Below are 18,295 nucleotides of genomic sequence, written 5' to 3' on the forward strand. Positions count from 1 at the left end.
CTTCCATCCATGGGATTTTCCAGGCAAGAGTACTGGAGTGGGGTGCCACTGCCTTCTCCAAACATATGAAGGAGATCACTAACTCTGACTTTCAAGTCTAACAGTATTGTTCATTCAATAAACAAGCATAGAAATACTATTAATATGTTAATATAACATATAGACTTAAGACTCCATCAAGGGGACTTTCCTGGTGGTCCAGTGGTGGGAGACCTCACATGCCTTGTGGCCAAAAGAAAGAAGACTGCATCAAGAACACACAGCAAGCAGTATCTTATTCAACAAGGAAATAATAGAAACATAAAACTAAGGTTAGTATCAACACAAGGAAAAGATGCTCTCATCTCCCCAACTATTTAAAGGTGGCCAATATAATTAGACAAAAGAAAATTATTAAATGTATAAAATTTAGAAAAAAAGTAAAACTATCCCTACTTGCAGATAACATATTAGTATGTCTAAAAACTTTATTAATCAATGCTAATACAAATGGCAAAAAAATTGAGTAAGGCACCAGATTACAATAAAAAAATGCAATAACTTTCATATAAATAAACAGTAACTACTGAGAAGATGCAATGGAAAACTATACTTACAATAGCAAGAAAAATGATAATATACTCAAGAATAAATTTAAGAAATGTCAAAAACCTATAAAAGGATAACTATTTTATAAACTCCTGAATGACACAAGAGGACTCGAATAGAAGACTTCGGTTTTTCCTGGATAGGTAAATGCAATATCATCATTTCCATTCTCCTAAGGTAATTGTTTTTAATTTAATATGATCCCCAATTTTCAAAAAAAGCTTTTTTCTGAAACTAGGACAAATTAACACTAAAAGTGAAAGTGAAAGTCCCTCAGTCGTGTCTTGACTCTTTGCAACCCCGTGGACTATAGAGTCCATGGAATTCTCCAGGCCAGAATACTGGAGTGGGTAGCCTTTCCCTTTTCAAGGGGATCTTTCCAACCCAGGGATCGAACCCAGGTCTCTCGTATTGCAGATAGATTCTTTACCAGGTCTCTCGTATTGCAGATGGATTCTTTACCAGATCAGCCACAAGGGAAGCCCAAGAATACTGGAGTGGGTAGCCTATTCCTTCTCCAGCGGATCTTCCCAACCCAGGAATCCAACTGAGGTCTCCTGTATTGCAGGTGGATTCTTTACCAACTGAGCTATCAGGGAAGTCAACACTAAAGTTCACATTAAAACAACAATCACCACAAAATTCCTATTAAAAAAAAAAAAAGAACTATGAGATGAGAATGGCACTATCAAATATTAAAACATGCTATATAAAGTCACAATAATTACAATATAGTGAGATACCATTGCTTAAACCCCCCAGATCAGGAAAACTTCAAAAGCTTGACAAACATATGGCAAGGCTATGAGAAACAAGCATTCTCATATACTGCTGACGGGAATGCGAAATAGTTCTCTCCTACCTGGAGAGAATCTGCTGGGAATTTGGCAGTACTTAATTCAATACATATGCATTTACTATTTGATTACGACATCAATCCCCCCTTTTGCAATTTACTCTGTAGATATGTGTCCAAACATTTGAAAATAGCTTTGTATAGGCTACTAGATTTGCAGATTATTCATATGGCATTATTTGCTATTGTAAAATACTGGGAACAACCTAAGTGTCATTATATAGGAGACTGGACATATAAAGTAAGATATATTCACACAGTGGAATACTATGCAGCTGTAAAAGGGGGGAATTTTATGAATTTACTAATAGTCAAGGTACACTAAATAAAAAAAAAGCAAAATAAAAAGTAGTGTGCATTCTTCATTTTAAAATGGGGAACCAAAAATACATGAATGTACCTCCTTACTGTTATAAAACAAACAAAAAACAAAAACAAAAATCAGGAAGGATAACCAGAAAATGTCTGGTTGGTTACCAACAGAGCATGGGCAGGAATGGGGTAGAAGTGGGAGGGAAGTAAATAAGGTAAAGGGTAACCTCCAAGTGTTATCTTTGCTTCAGTTTTGATTTTGCAATCTTATCAAGGGTTTTACATATTCATAAATAAAATTAAAGGAACAAATAATGGGGAAAACAAAAAGCTGAATACAAAAGGAAAAAATATGAACTTTAATGTTCTAAGTGCAAACAATACCCAGAAAAAAAGAATCCAATCACTGTGAATTTTTTAACACAGTTATTAACTGATATAAGTCAGTCTGAATATAAAAAGAAATGCAAACAAATCTGCAACTCTACTTCACAAGTTTGTTGTTTGTAGTTGTATGGGTATAACGATTCTGAAACTATTCTCTTTGTGTTACAGAACTAACAAGACAAATACACTGGTGTTGGAAACTTGTGTTCTAAAGACAGTTGAAGGAAGATACATGGAGTGGAAGAAGGCAAGAGAAAACTTGTGCAGACTTAATTAGAGACACCAATATAGCCTTATGATTTGCACAATACGTATATTTACATTTAAAATAAGAAAACTTTCTAACTTTGTCCTCTGAAAGGGCCTAGAAGAAAAGATAACCCAATAACAATGAGCACACCTACCAGCCAGTTCTTGGATTCTATATACCATTCCACACCAAAAGGAACCAGGACTTCTAGAAGAAATAGCTGATGCCAGAGCAAGAAAAGCAAAACACATTTGACTCTAGAAGATCTTATTTCGTCAGAATGCAAGAAAGAGCTAAGAAATAACAATAACTTGTTAAAAAAATACAAAGGAGGCAGCCTGAATGGGCTCCTCTTGGCCAAACTACAGCAGTAAAATATAACAGACTTTAACCCACTGTATAATATAAATACTTAATAAACAATATTTTCCTTATGATAGACAGCCAAATAATGTAGATGAAATGATAAAATTAGACAATAAATATCATATAGTCACCATAACTGATTCAGACAAGATTCATCAATGGATATTTGAACTACTGGGCAAAAGTGTGATGGTGAGCAAGGTATTTACAGTCTCAAAGTACATCTCCGAGGGTTACTGGCTGATTACAAAAGAGAAAATGGAAACTTTACAGTGGAGAAACCAGGAGGACACCACCTTAAACAAAGCTATTATTAGCAATAATAGGACAAAGTAACATCACATGCTTCCTGCCAAAAATGCTTAAGCTAAATCTAATCCTGAAAAAAACCTCAGAAAAATCCAAATTTTATAGTACAGTTGGCTTTTACTCTTCAAAAAACGGTAATATCACAGAAGACTGGAGAACTACAGATGTGACAACTAAATGTGATACAAGATTACAGTTTAGGGATGGGTTGGTATGACTGCTATAAAAGACATCTTTGGGGCAACTGGTAAAATTTGAATAAGATTTGTATGTAATACAAATAATACGACTATACTCATGTTGCTTTCTGAAACTGATCATTACACTATTATTACAGTAATCAAATACAGAAAACTTAACATGAATATAGTCATATTATCTGTATCCCTGATGGCTCAAGGGGTAAAGTATCCGCCTGCAATGCAAGAGACACAGGTTGATGCCTGGGTCAAGAAGATCCCCAGGAGAAGGAAATGGCAACCCACTCCAGTATTCTTGCCTGGAGAATCCCACAGAAAGAGCAGCTGGCAGCCTACACAGTCCATAGGATCGCAAAGAGCTGGACACAACTGAGTGACTAAACACGCAGGCGTGCATGCTATTATTATATAAGATAACGTTTTTGTTCTTAAGTAATATACACTTATATTTAGGAGGAAAGGGCAGTGTAACTGTAGTGACAGCAAATGATTAAATGACAGTAACAAAAACAAGAATACACGTACATACATATACAACATCACATATAAAAAGGAAACTACAAAGCAAATATGGCAAAAAACAATTGGTCAATATAAATAAAGTGTAAAAAAATGTACATATAGATAGCAAAAAAATTTAACAATTTTGAAAAAAGAACACTTGGGGAAAAAAGAAAATGATAGGTTTATTATTTCTCTCTCAATCAGATTCTTATTACTATATTAATACACTGCAGTGTAGAGCTACCAGGAAAAACTACTCAAAAATTCAGAAGTTTGACTTTTTAATGGTGTAAACGAAAAAGATTATACCAATCTTTTTATATTTAATTATACTTAAACACTCTTGACCTATTACTTACGAGTACACTTGGAGGCACAGCTGCTAAGGTACTAAATATTGTTTATGAAATACTTAGTGGTCTGATCTGAGCTCAAGTACTTTGAAAATTCACTTGATCTATGAACCATTATGAAAAGTGTGATCAACTTGGGCATTATTACTAACACAGTTAAATTCAGCCCCATTTCTCAAGTACTACAGGTTAGGGACCAAACTGCAGCCTAGTTTTTGTCCCATTTTAACAGAATAATATTCCCACTGACCTCATATTAACATAAAATACTTATATTAACATTTTATTTAAAATAACCAATTGGCTAGGAGAGGGGCAAAAACAAATTTCATCTGAAAACACCTCACCATGAAAGATGTGTATAACTATATAGTCATCATTTCTGTGCAGAGCAACTGACCACTGAACACTGTAAGACTTTACCAAGTACAATAGTTAAGAACTCAGAAAGAAAGAACAGAATTAAAGATAACTTGCCACATATCACAATAAGGTATATACTCAAACAAAAGATTCTTACACAACTTTTTTCAAATCCTGCTTCATATAAAGCAACGTTTTGGTTTGGTCCCTTTATACGGTAATGAAAGTAATTTATTAAAAGAAACAAAAGGTAAACACTCCTTGGTCATGGAATATACTCGAAGATATTTAACAACTGTGGCTGATGTAGGGTTATGTCCAAGACAATGCTTTGTAAAATGTTAAAGCTAAGTCTATAGCCAGGGAAGGGAATGGAAACGTAAGGGGGAGAAAGTGCAGTTTGAAAATAGATAAAATAAACCTTACTGAGTGGCAGTTATGGCTGACGCTTAGAATTGAAAGCTGGATATAACCTACAGCCATTTTTTTTTTTAAATAGCCCATATGCTCCAGAAGAAAAGAGTTTGAGTGCTGTAAAGAAATTCTTTTCTAAGTGTTATTTTTTTATGAGATTAGATAACAGCAATTACTTCTGAAATTTGAAATGATAAAACTAAAATCTCACATATGAAAATGGTTTGAAAAATGAAGATTAAGTGCATGAAACAAAATAAGCTATTGCTAGTATTGTTAAAGGAATTTATACAATATAAGTTAACTCCCCTAAGCAGTATTGGCATAGACCAACAAAATCCTCACAAAGAGGAAAAAACATTCACTAAATTCAATAAAATAAATGGCATTCCATTTGGGGGAATATTACAAAAGTTCTACTTTTTTAAAACACTAGATATTAATAAAATTTTATTTTTAATTAATTGTTTTTAATCTAAATTACTATACAAATACATTTAGGATAAGTTCAAATTGGTAGTTCATTTACCCTTTTTTCCTCCCTCAACTGAAGCGGACCCCTGGGTTACCTTCTCTAGAGTCCAGAAACAAAACAGGGTGCATGCAGGCTCTGCTTGGAGATGACAGGTGCAGCCCGAGCAGATGCCCCAGACCAGGTGTCACCTACAGGTTTTGTTCTGGATGCAGCCCTGGCCAACACGTGGACGCCAAGTTAAACCAGTTATCTCAGCAACTAAATCGGTTTAATTACAATACTTAGATCAGCTGCTCTCAAACTTCAGCATGCTTAAGAATCACCTGGGGCATACTTTTAAAAAATACAAGGTTTTATTTAGATCATAATACTTAAAAACTCTGATCAATCTTAACACCACTAAAGCAGGACAACTAAACATTATATGCCACATAATGTGATGAAAGCACAGCACTACCTGTTAAAGAATGGAGAAAGAAACGACAACCCAGTCCAGTATTCTTGCCTGGAGAATTCCATGGACAGAGGAGCCTGGAGGGCTACAGTCTATGGGGTCCCAAGAGTCGGACACAACTGAGGGACTAAACACACACATACCTATTAAAGAATGCCTAAAATACTAAACTTGAATTTTTTCAACATTTAGATCTAATGTTAATAGTTTTTAGGAAATGGATTCAGGGGATAGAGGAACAGGTTAATTGACACTAGAAGGAAGCAGTCAACCAAATCCAGAACTTAGGGCATTCTAAAGAAAGTTCCCCTGGAGAAGGAAATGGCAATCCACTCTGGTATTCTTGCCTGGGAAATCCCATGGACAGAGGAGTCTGGTGGGCTACTTCCGTGGGGTTGCACAGAGTCGGACACGACTTAGGAATTAAACAACAACAACAACAAAGGACAAGTGACCCCATTATTTTAATAAACCAATGGCATGACAAGAAAAGGAAAAGGGAACCATCAAGAGACTAATGAGATAAAACAGCCAGAACAAGAGATTTAGCCCCGCCATCAAATGCTCTTGCAGGAAGATGGGGTAGACCTGCAAACACTGACTTAGACATTAATTGAAGTATGAATCTAGTATTTGGGGGCAATAATTTATAATGCAGCATCTACTCCTAGATATCACTAAGAGATTTCAGTTCCAGCAATAGATCTTTGCATTATACCTAGTCACAAGGAGCATATATAATCAATTAATTAACTTTGAATTCATAGCATGATGAATACTCAAAAAGTATCCAAGCACAAGTGGTATTTTTTAATGTCTGAAACCAAAAAAATATATGTTAAGACTCCATTTCAATACAAAGTTCTTCGAAAACATACTAGTAAAATTCACAAAATCTGAAAGTTACTGAGTGACAATTTGCTCTGAACCATCTGTTTATTTCAGGTCCCCCAAAAGTTTAATTTACTAAGAGAATCCATTAATAAACTTTATGATAGGCAATCAATATGAGCATCAGTCAACATATATACATTTTTGTGTACTTCTGACTAAAAAGAATCAACCTGCCTACTTACTGGGCTCTACTATGGATAACTGAACTAGGCATGTTATTTACATTTATTTTAAATTCTAAAGCCAATACTTTTGCTTTCCATAAAAATTACAATTACAATTTCAAACCATAAAATATTTGATGACAATCTTTAATTCTAACATCTCTATTTTTATCTCCAGGAAGTTTGGTCCTTAAACCAAAAGCTACTTCTAAACAGCTTTCCCTGAAATCAAAATTCATAATTATGACCTCTGTTTTTAAAATGGTAAAACTGAAGCATATACAGACATTAGCATGACTATTACATTTCAATAAAAATAATTACTATACCACAAAACACAATGATTCGGCTACCTTTCTCTCCTTGGCAATGAACACAAGATAATTTTAATGTCCCCTATTTGAACAACTATTTAAGTGTTAACAATATAATTTTGCACAGCCATTGATAAACAACTTAATAGCTCCATAAAAATCATTTAAATCTGTATTTATATATGTCTATATAAATACACATAATTACCTCTCATTTCTCATTTTCCACACTTAAAATTTTTCTTCCTTAACTCTCATTTATTCTAGCTCAGGTTCCCAAACTGTGCTCCATAGAACTTAGCAGATGTTCCTCAAACATTCCCCTATGATGAGTGGTGATGTTTGGGAACCACCACTTACTACAGGTGGCAGGAGGGAGGTAACAGTGTTTCTCCAAACTGTCTTAAGATCCACAAGGCACAGTAACCAAATAAAGTTTACGAAGTCCCTCAGTAAGGTAACATAAATTTAGCATTGTTATAATGCTCATATTCATTTCACTTTTCAAGGACATTTCAGGGAAACAATTGTTTTATATAGCACAAATTAGGAATCTCCACTCTAACTAAATACCCAAGAGTGTGGTGAGGATGGTGGTGGCAGATCAAAGAAAGAGAGAGGGAGAACCCCCCACCACAACTCTGTATGTCCCAATTCAAACAAACTTTATTTTTACTAGTAAACTTTAGTAGGGACTATACCACTCAAGAAAATACCCGATAAGCAGCCTCCCCACAAATAATAATAAAAACTCTAAATACTTTACCTAAAAACACATATTGAGTACTTAACTCACTGACCAATGCATTTAAATTCCAGTGAATTTAAATGTTTTTCCTTCCTTTTTCAACTTCCAATATAATTCAATTTCAGATTATAAAATATTCTCAGAAGTGATGTACTTCTCTATCAAAGTTACAGTGGATTTCACACACATCCAAACTGAAAACACTGAATCTATAACAGAGATGAGGTAGGATTATAAAAAAGTGATTCTCTTTAGAAACAGACATTTTTACTTAACAGCTAAGGCAGAAAATTTAAATGCAAAACAACATATAAACATTTCTGGGAGTTACAGTTCTTAGTTTGCATCCTCAGTGAAACTATCCACCCTGGAAAGAGTTAGATTTATTTCTACTTGAGGGCAAATTTGAGTTGTTCAGAACATGGTTTCTAACACACAACACCAGCCTAGCTGAGGTCTGGTAAGTCTTTCAACTTTTTCTACTTTCTACTTCTCCTTTCAACAAGTTTACACACCCTCTAAAATGTAACAGAATATCAGATGATACCAAAATCAGATTCCTTTTAAATGCATATGTAAATAATTTTAGATACAGTTTTTCTTCCAGTCTCCATATTACTTTCATTCCTTACATGAGGAGAACAAATCACCATTTATCAATTCTATTGATACACAAACTCAATTTATTAATTTACTTATTAAAATTTTGAAGCATTCTATCATTTAATATCAAGTGACTCATAAAAGGCTTTCTCTTAAAAAAAAAAAGTGATCTACATGGTAGATACTAACTACTCAACACACAAGTGTATTTATTCTATTTACCTGATAAATGCAGACTTTCATTTCTATAACTTAAGGGAGGGCTTCATCCACCAAGCGGGAAAAAGAAGAATAAATTCACAGTAAAACTGAAAACTCTATAGTTAAGTTTCTGACTATTCCAAAGGAAGGTCCATGTAAAACAGTTGTAAGAAAACCAGCAATATACAGTTTTGTACAACAATTTTTTTTAAGTCCAAGATACTCTACCTCTTTTTCAAAAAGTCAAGTGTTATAATAGGAACATCGAGTTAACCTTGACTATCACCGTACTATTGGCATAAGTAAGCTAAAACAAAATTGTTCAACTAAAATATCTGAAATATTTATCTAAGTCTTCACATCAAGGCTTTAAATTCTAAACAAAAAGACCTGTAAATTGTCCCCCAATATTAGCACCAAAACAGAACAAAAATATAAAATTAACTGAATAAATAAAGAACACATTGAGTATAAATACACTCAGGCATAAATTTAACCATAAGTAATTTCCAATTATATTTTAATTTCTTAAAATCATTTATGACTAGAGAAGGGAATTCATAAGTGACTGATTAAATATTACTGAACACATGTCAAGAATACAACTATTTTGCTGAAATAACAAATGCCTCTAAAGCCATTTAGACTTTTCTGTACTTTAACTTCTTCATCTATAATAAATGTAGGAAGTTATATCTTATCTTTTTAAACTTATAAAGACAGTCCAATAATAAATATCTGTGGAACATACTGAGATGTACATACCAAGAAAGGACCTAAGTGAAAACAAAATATATAGACACCATAGATGAGCAATAGCCAGACTTTTAAATGCCAATGTTAAAACATTCAATTGCATTTTTAATTTTAGACTGTGAGAAATTTTTGTGAACAATCTACAACTGAATAATGTTGGATACAATCAAGCTAACTTTAGACAGACAACTAAACTCAAGTCTCTATACTTAATGTCTATGCATCAAAATGAACACAAAAATTCTAGTGTGTATATTATATATATTTATACATATACACACACATATCTATGTGCACACAGCAGCGCATTAGCTTGCTCTTCTGTATTTAAATGTAGTATCATGAAACTACATCATAAAACACCAGGCTAACAATTACCCATCTAATTAATAATGAAACTACAGAAGAATGTCAGCAAATATTAAACTTGCAGAGTAAATGAGAACACATGGAATGACAATCTTACAGAAGTCAAACGAAACAGCCATTCATATTTTTTTTTAAAATTGGTCCACCTGTGATTTATAAAACACACTGCATTATCTACTCATCAGAAACCATGATATTCAATTCAATATATCAAAGAGGGAACTTAACAAAGTCACTTGATTACTGTTTCTTACTATGAAAAGGCACTCTTATGGTTAAGTAACTGAATTACTGTGAAAGCTTGGCATCCTGTCTGCCAGTTAAGATTTTTCAGAGGAAGGTGTAAAACCCAGCATAATACATGTCCTCTAACTGAGCAATATTACACCACTATGGAAAAAAATCTTCCAAGGTTGGTAGTACCCAGTTTGTGACCAGCATATTTCTTTTGTATTTCTTTACAAGCCATGAAAATCTTCACATGGTTTTATTTTCCAAAACAAATGCTTCAACTTTTTTCCTAGTAGCCTAGCTACAACCCTACAAAAACAAACCTGGAGAGTGACATATGGAGGAAAAACAAGTTTAGCTAAGGACATAGTTCAAAATGTAGCTTCTAATAAGAGCATAAAACTCAAACTGATCTGAGAATAGCATAAGGAGTTCCAAACAATCTGGAAACTATATAGTTAAAAATGGTACCTATAAGTATAATCAATGGATGATATGATCCAAAGATAGAAATCACAACTGGAAAAACAGTATTTATGTAACTTGTAATAAACTGGGAGTTCTTCAGAAAAACACATATCCCATGAAACATATATATCATACAGCACCTTCTGGATACTGAAATCAATAAATCATCCAATAAGTACTAGATATAACTTTAAAACATGTATTTTAAACGGTCTAAAACTCAAATGATTCAAACTTATTACCAGAAAATCAAGACATGTATTAACAGTACTCCTCAGTATTGTAACTGAAAAAATAAGTATCACCACGAATCAAAAATTCTCTACTTCTCACCACATTACAAAATCAACAGTTTTGGAGGTTAATTTAGTTTTACTTTGCTTTTCATTTCAATCTTTTATTTTAAAAAGCACTCTGACACATGCCATCACACACTCACAAGAGATAATTAATCATATTTAATATTTTCTAGACATCTGTGCAACTCAGTAACTACTCACAAAGTTATGTGAACTCTTCAGCTTCAAGCATGAAGTCAATCTAAGATAGCCAATAGAAAGCACACCTGTGCAATTACTGCATTTCCTATTCCAGAATGCTGAACATAACACAGTATATCTACATTTGGATACTGCATTTGGAGCAACAATAAATGCCAAACTCAAATTATACAGTAGCCACACTACCTAAAAAAGGCCATTTTATAACATCATTATTAAGAAACAAAAAATACGAAGAGCATTATTTTAGTGTTAAATAACAAACACCAACTAAAGAACCTCTGGATAACTAAATACGAAAAATAAATGATGACCTCATAATACATTACAATATGAAAGTATTCCTAGGAGAAAAACTCAGAAAAATAAATGCTGAATCACAAAATATATTATCTAAACTATAGCGCATGCCAACTAAATAAGAAATGTACTTTGTCAAATAGTCAAAAAAGGGGGAGAATGAAAGAAAATCCCAATTATAGTATTCCATTTTGTAGCATCCCTAATTTTCATAAATAGATAATAATCATTTTAAATGCTTTTCAGTCAGTCAAAAATTTCAGAAAACATAAGAATTTCTTTAAAAAAAAAAAACAAAAAACAATCCTGGACACTTAAGGCACCAACGTGCTATGCTATGCAGAAATATTCTACTGAAAAACTACTCAGTAACACGGGTCCACATAGAGGTTTCATTTTTTAACAAAATCTTCAAGTCAGAATTCAAAAAGGCAAAGGAGTTTCCAAAACAAAGAAAAAATTTCCCAAGGGATACAAAGTTTCATTAACTATCTTGACTCTTTACTCAGCATCACCTTTCTGCCCCTCTGTGGATATCAAGCAATCAATAACAATGTCACAAAAGAATGTTTATCAAGATGGGGGGTGGGGTGTCACCTGTAATGATTGTGTATGAAAAATGTAAACAATCCTAAAATAGGTGAGGAAAACTTTCTCCTTAGAACCTCCCTTGTGGATATTTAATGTTTCTCAGACTGAAATTAGCAGAAGTTTAGAAACTGATGTGCAAGGTTTGTTCCTTGCTTGGGGCTTTTCTTTTTTCTTTTTGCTAAAACAAATCTCCCCATAAATCCCTTATTTCCCAACACTGTTGGAAGAGTCACTACTACTCACCGCAAGTAATACTGTTTTAAAGCAAAGGCAGCGTTAGAACAACTTCTGGGAAAGTTGAACTCTTCCACAATTTCTCCCCACTGATTCTTCTCAGAAACCTGTTAAAAACACAGCCACACTTGTCTGAAAGTGCACAATCCAAGAAAACTCTAACTTAACTCTGAAATAAATACCCATTCTACAGAGATCTGCAGATCCCTCAGGAATCGGTGGGTGATTCGGCTCGATCCGTAAGAGTAGCTAAGCAAGGGCTGCTTGAATCACTGTGTTTTCACCCGAGAGCCCTGTATTTAATAGCACTTGTTTTGTTTTGGGGGGCGGAAGAGGGGGTGTTGGTGGGTTTGTTTTGTTTTTGAAGCCCGGACAATAACCAATCGCAAGTCCCTCTGTCGCCCCCTTTTAAATCTCAACGCGGTCCGTTTACACTAAAAAAAAAAAAGTTCAAAAGGATCAATACTGTTCCGGACAGCGACGTCCGCAGGTTCTGGGGGGGCCGGGGCCGGGGCCGATTCCGATCCCTCTCCCAGATCTATCCATCTCCATAGGCCCTTCTTTGAGGCCTACAGCTTCTGCCTAGCCTTGAAGCCTAAGATGGCTATTTGGAGACAGGTCCTGGTTTCTTTTGTTAGCTGTATAAACCGAGGGCGACGGGGCCGAGGCTGTGCCCCCGGCTGCCGGGATCATTTCGCAGCCGATTATCGATGTTAAACCTGCCCGCGCTAATTTTGAGTTGCACGAAAACTGCTCTGAGAGTCTGTGTGTCTCTGTGTCTCCGCCTGTGCTAGAGCGGCAGCGGCGGCAGAGCTGACTCGCGAGCGAGCGGGCGGGCGGGCGCGGGGCGGGCGCGGGGCTCGGGCGGGCGCCCCGCACGCCCGCACTCCCCGCCGCGGCGCTCAGACCCCGCCGGGCCGGCCGGGCACCGGGCAGGGCGCGAGCCGGCGCCGGGCCGCCCGCCCGCCGAGCCCCGCGCCCGCCGCGCGCACGCGAGCCACCAGGCCAAAAACAGCCCCGCCGCCGTCCGCCTCCGTGCCACCGGCTGGGAGCGAAAAGAACGCCTCTGGCCCCCGCAGGCCACCCCCCCGGCCCCGAGCGCCCACTCCGGGGTCAAAGGAGACTTTTTGGAGGAGGCCAGCGAGAGGGAAATACAAATTAAAACTTCCACTCACCTTCGCGAATCCGCCTAAAGTAGTGACTCTGGTGTAGAGACCGTGAAGATCCAGCTCCTTCCCACCCACCGCAGGGATTTTTTTAAAAGGCGACCTGCGGGAGAGAGAAAGCCCCGCACTTGTCAGCCGGGACCCCGCGGCGGCCCGAGCGGGAGAGCCCCGTTCGCCCCGGCTCGCCCCGGCGCTGCCCCCCCGGTTCTGCTCTCACCCTCTGCTGTGGTGGAACTGCCGCAGCTCGTCCAGGAAAGCGAGTCCCTTTCTCCGCTCGTCCGGAGGCGCCTTCCCCGTCGAGTTTGCCATTATTTTTTCAAAGGAGGTTTAAAAAAAAACCCAGATCGGTGTTTTAAAAGCGCCCCCCGCTCCCAGCGCTTCCTACCAGAGCCCGGAGCCCATTCCTCGGCCGGCGGCGGCGGGGCTCAGTCATGGGCCGGCGGTGGCGGCGGCGGCGGCGGCGGCGGCGGCGGCGCAGGGAGGGAGGGAGGGAGGGGGAGGAGGAGGAGGAGGAGGGGAAGGAGGGAGCAGGAGGCCAGGGGGAGAGGAGGGAAGGAGGGAGGGGAATTTCTAAAAAAGTTTAAAGAAATCGGAGCGAAACTAGAGGGGCAGGCGACTGCCGGATCCGCGCGAAGCCGCGGGGCGAGCGCGGCCCCCACCCCTTCCTTCCCTCCCTCCCGCGGCCCGGCTCTCGCCCGCCTCTCAGCGCCGCCGGCTCGGGAGGCTCGGCCCGGGGACGCGATTCAACATGGTGCTGCTGCCGGGGGCGCGCGAGCGGGCGAGGGGAAAGGCGAGCCGACGGTGAGGGGCCGGGGTGGCCGGAGGCCCGGGAGTTTCGGCGGCCGCGGCGGCGGCGGCGGCGGGGCTGGGGCAGGCGGGGCTGGGGGTGGGGAGGGGGAGGTCTGTGTGGTGGTTTGTGGAAAGCGGGGTGACAGCGTGTATTCCGGCCGCAGCTCCGCGGGGCCCTCGCACACATTCACGCGCGGCCTCGCGGCCGGGGCGTCCCCGGGCAGAAGGCACCGGCGGCAGCCGAGCCGCTGCGCGCCGCCCGCCCGCTCGCTTCCCTCCCCGCCAGCCTCCCTCTCTGCCGCCTCCAGCGTCGCCGCCACGGCCGGGCAGCCAGAGCCGCACAGCGACCCCCGAGGGCCGGCCGCGGCACTGCGCCTGACTCCACACCGCCCCGGCAGCTCCTCGCGGGGAACAATAGACTGGGCTCGCCGGGCTTAGGGTTCATCTGCAATGTGCCGCACATTTCACACGCACACAAAGCCGGCGGAAAGGGGGGAGGCGCGGGGAAACGGCCACTACCGGTTGTTCCAGGGTTAGGGGTGGAGGCGATGTTCGCGTCCCCGGCCCGGCAGTTGGCAGGGCCGCCTTGGAGTCCCCGCCCGCCCGACAGAACTGGTGTGGAGCTCGAGAGGGAAAGGAAGCCCAGAGGCGAAGCTCCTCACGCTAGTTTCATTCACTGATCGGAATAAAGTCAACCTGTCACCTTCTTTTTTTTTTAGGTCTAAAAGAATCAGCTTTTCTGAGCTTTGTGGTGATAGTATTGGGGGGGCCTGGTTAGCACATTTTCCATGACTTACCCACAAACTAACTTTGGCAAACTGTAAATTAAATACAATGTGAACTGTCTGTCCTAGTTCTGTGGAAATGGAATCATGCTCTTAATTCATCTTGACTTTGGTTGGTTTCATTTCTCAAACTAGATTATTCTGTGCAGTTATGCAAACAGTAATTAAACTGATTGGGAAGCAATCTTTTGAACTTGGACGATAATAATTAACGTTTATATTTTTATATTAAGGTATGTTATAGTTTGCTTAAAACAAATAATAAAATCTTATGTTTTTGCTTTTTCTCAAATGTCTTAAATGCGATCCCGGTTTAAAATATTTTTGAAGCTCAAAAAAAGAGGCTGTTCAAATCTCAACAAATACTACCATAAGTTTGTATCTACAAGGGGTGTTGGGGTCAGCCGTTTGCTGCAAATGTTAATTAAGCTTCAAGAATTTTGAAGCATATTATTATTCCCATTTCCGCGATGGCCACTACGGGCAAAGTCACCGACACCCAAGGTCACAGGCTAGTAAAGGGTTGGATGGATTATTTCAGGTGGTGATTCCAATGAGAACATTTATTTGGTAGTGAAAAGAATTATGTAATATAGTCCAGCCACGCTTCCGGTGCTCACTCTAGGAATCATTATTTCTCAAGTAAAGTTTGCCTCTTAAATGGGGCTGGAATAAGGCTATGGCTAGGAAGTTCCTGACACCCAAGGGCCAGTAAGTGTCTCGGAAGCCAGTGAGGGGCGGAGACGAGGCCGGGGGAGTGGAGAAGCGAAGCCCAGGCTGCAGGCGAGGGGGGGCGGGGCAGAAGGGAGACCAGGTCATCCGTCCCTTCCCCCACCAGTCCTCTTAGGGGTGGTGGAGAGATGGGCCGCAGAGCTGCGAGTCCCGAGCTTTGCGGATTCCCTAAACGCCGCACTTGCGCACAGCCCCTTACGTAACTGTCAGCGCCGGGGATTCCCTAGAGGGGGTCATTCTATTCAACCATTACACACACCCGGGGCTCCTGCCGCCGCGCCGCCGCCTCACAAAATGGCGGCGCCCATAGAGGAGACAGCGGCCGCCTCCTCGGCCCCATTTTGTGGGAGGCGAGAGATCTGTCAACATGGAATACCTCCGCTAAGGATGCATATGAGTTTGGAAATCCTGCTTAAGGGATGGACCCGAGAGGATCTGCTTCGACGGAAAATGTCAGCGACTTCTAGCACCTCCACGCTTTTTCACTTTTTTCATTTTCTCTAAGGAAGCGCCCGAAGCTGCCGGGGGACTTGTAACTGAAGAGAGAAGGGAAAGCTGCAGCTGACTGCTCCGGGAACTTGCCGCGGCGTCTTTTGGCTTTGGCTGCTCTTCCCCGCTCCCAGGAGCTGACCGCGGTCTCGCGGAGGGTCGCCTGGGCCGCCCGGACGGCTCAGAAAGGACCGGGACCCGGCGACGCCAAGTGGCAGCGGTCTCCGCCGAGTCACTTCAACAGCGAGACTTTTCAGTAGTTTTTAAATGCCAGGGTCCACCGCCCAACCGGGACCCCTTGCCAGAGTCGTGAGCTTCGGGAGCCGCGGACGCTCCTGCTTGGTCAGTCGGCCGGGAGCCGGGTTGCCCGGAGTCGGCGGTCCTCGCGGATGCCGGCAGCCACGGCGCGCCGGGTGGTCGCCGTCGGGACCCGGGCCCTGGATGATGCTACTGGGGCAGGAGTGGGAACGAAGGCACGTACACTGAAAATTAAGTCGTCTGGACCTAGGGTTGTATGTTTTAACCGTGTTTTAGGTTAAACGTTAGAACGTTTTTTCTCGTATCCCACTGGAGTGGGCGAACCTGGCTGTCTTATTTCGAATTTCAAGGGCAGGATGGAGGGGTGACATTTTCTGGTTTTGTTTTTAACGGGGAGGTGGCCACTTCTAAGCCACTGACTGCTTGCTGTTTGTGTGTGTTTGTGTGTATACAATAGTGTGTTTTGCTTTGCAGTACAGATAGCAAAGGCTAAACACCTGGAGTGTGATCCTAACGTTTTAATGCCCTTTTTTTTTTTAACATTTAAAATGTGATATGTAACGGGACAATCGATTCTGAGGAAAGAAAGGATTATTTTTCTGCAGAAGACGCTGTCATCCTCAAAATGGAGTCCTAAAGAATATCTGATGGATAGAATTTAAATTCATAGCACTTTAGATATGTTCTAGTCAAAGAAGACAAAAACATAAAACAAATATTTGTCAGATTGTTAAACGGTTCTATTTCCCAAGACTAGAAAAATATAAGGCCAAAGTAAGCTATTAATGAGTATTTGCCTGTAAGAGGTATGTAAAATTTAAGGAAAGAGATTCATTTTATGAAACTGAGGAATGCATTACACGAATAGTATACCTCAAATTTTTTTAATCCAGTTACAGCAGTCTTTTGTATTTGCATGACATTTTTTTGAGGTATTTTGTTTGTGTTGATTTTAACCCTCATCTTCCCTCTCTACTGCAGAACCGCATCTTTCTGCAGGCTGCGCCTCAATCACTAAGTTCCATGCCCCATCCCCTGCTTCACCCGCTCGCTGCTCCAGGCGCATGCATTACCGGGATACAGTTTCTGGTGCTGTCTTTTCCTACTGATGTTCTTTATATATATATATATATATATATATATATATATATATATATATGTAATAAACTTGGTTACCACTGATCAGTTTGTATCTCTTGCAAGAAAAGCCTATCTTAGGACCCAAGTACCCAGAAAAAAAATTTTAATGGGATTCCACTAATTGTAACTCCAGTGCATAGTATTACATTTCTCTGTACCATACTGCATTTCCTATAGTGGGCAGCACAGAGCAGGTGGATCCTGGAAAAGAAACTGCTAGAGAAGTGTGACAGTTTTACATAGATAGTCTCTAATTGGATAAGATATAAATAAAATATAGTTCATAGTTTCAAGAATTAATGGAAAATAGTCCTATAAACATTACTGATAATAGTGGAAATTGTCAAAACTCAGTTCATATAGTTTACTGATCTGATGAGATGTTGACAAAGCCCTTTTGGTGTGAAAAAATGCAAAGTTGTTCTTAATAGTAACTGCAGAGCCTGAACACCATTAGAGGTTTCTGTTATTTTATATGACTCTTTGATCCTTATCAGTTTTAGTATTATTTAATCAAGAAATCGTGATGTTTAAAATTCCCTCTTGTAAAAAACTATACCAAATTTCAAATCAAGCGTGTCAGGTGTGATTTCAACAGCTTAAATAACTGAGAAAGTGATATGTTGATTCATCAGAGAAATTGTGGATTTTAGGTTACTCCCAGGTTTAATTGGTTGAACAGGGCTATTGAACTTAAATTTATGTTTCATTAAAGATGATCTTGGAAAGGAA

At 39.9% G+C, this 18,295-nt stretch overlaps 1 protein-coding gene across 1 annotated transcript in view; it reads right to left on the reverse strand.

The window, feature by feature from the left end:
- The window catches only part of ARID2 (AT-rich interaction domain 2), a 208,213-nt gene extending 194,337 nt beyond the window's left edge, over positions 1 to 13,876 (reverse strand). Inside the window, exons 1-3 of the mRNA XM_061416372.1 lie at positions 13,588 to 13,876; positions 13,380 to 13,473; positions 12,214 to 12,311 (exon numbers count right to left, since the gene is read on the reverse strand). Coding sequence (XP_061272356.1) covers positions 12,214 to 12,311; positions 13,380 to 13,473; positions 13,588 to 13,679 — 284 coding nt within the window. The 5' untranslated portion in view covers positions 13,680 to 13,876. The remainder of the gene's footprint in view (positions 1 to 12,213; positions 12,312 to 13,379; positions 13,474 to 13,587) is intronic.
- Positions 13,877 to 18,295: the final 4,419 nt, after the last annotated feature.

This window comes from Bos javanicus, chromosome 5 (genome assembly GCF_032452875.1).
Source record: "Bos javanicus breed banteng chromosome 5, ARS-OSU_banteng_1.0, whole genome shotgun sequence".
In the NCBI taxonomy this organism is placed as follows: Eukaryota; Metazoa; Chordata; class Mammalia; order Artiodactyla; family Bovidae; genus Bos; species Bos javanicus.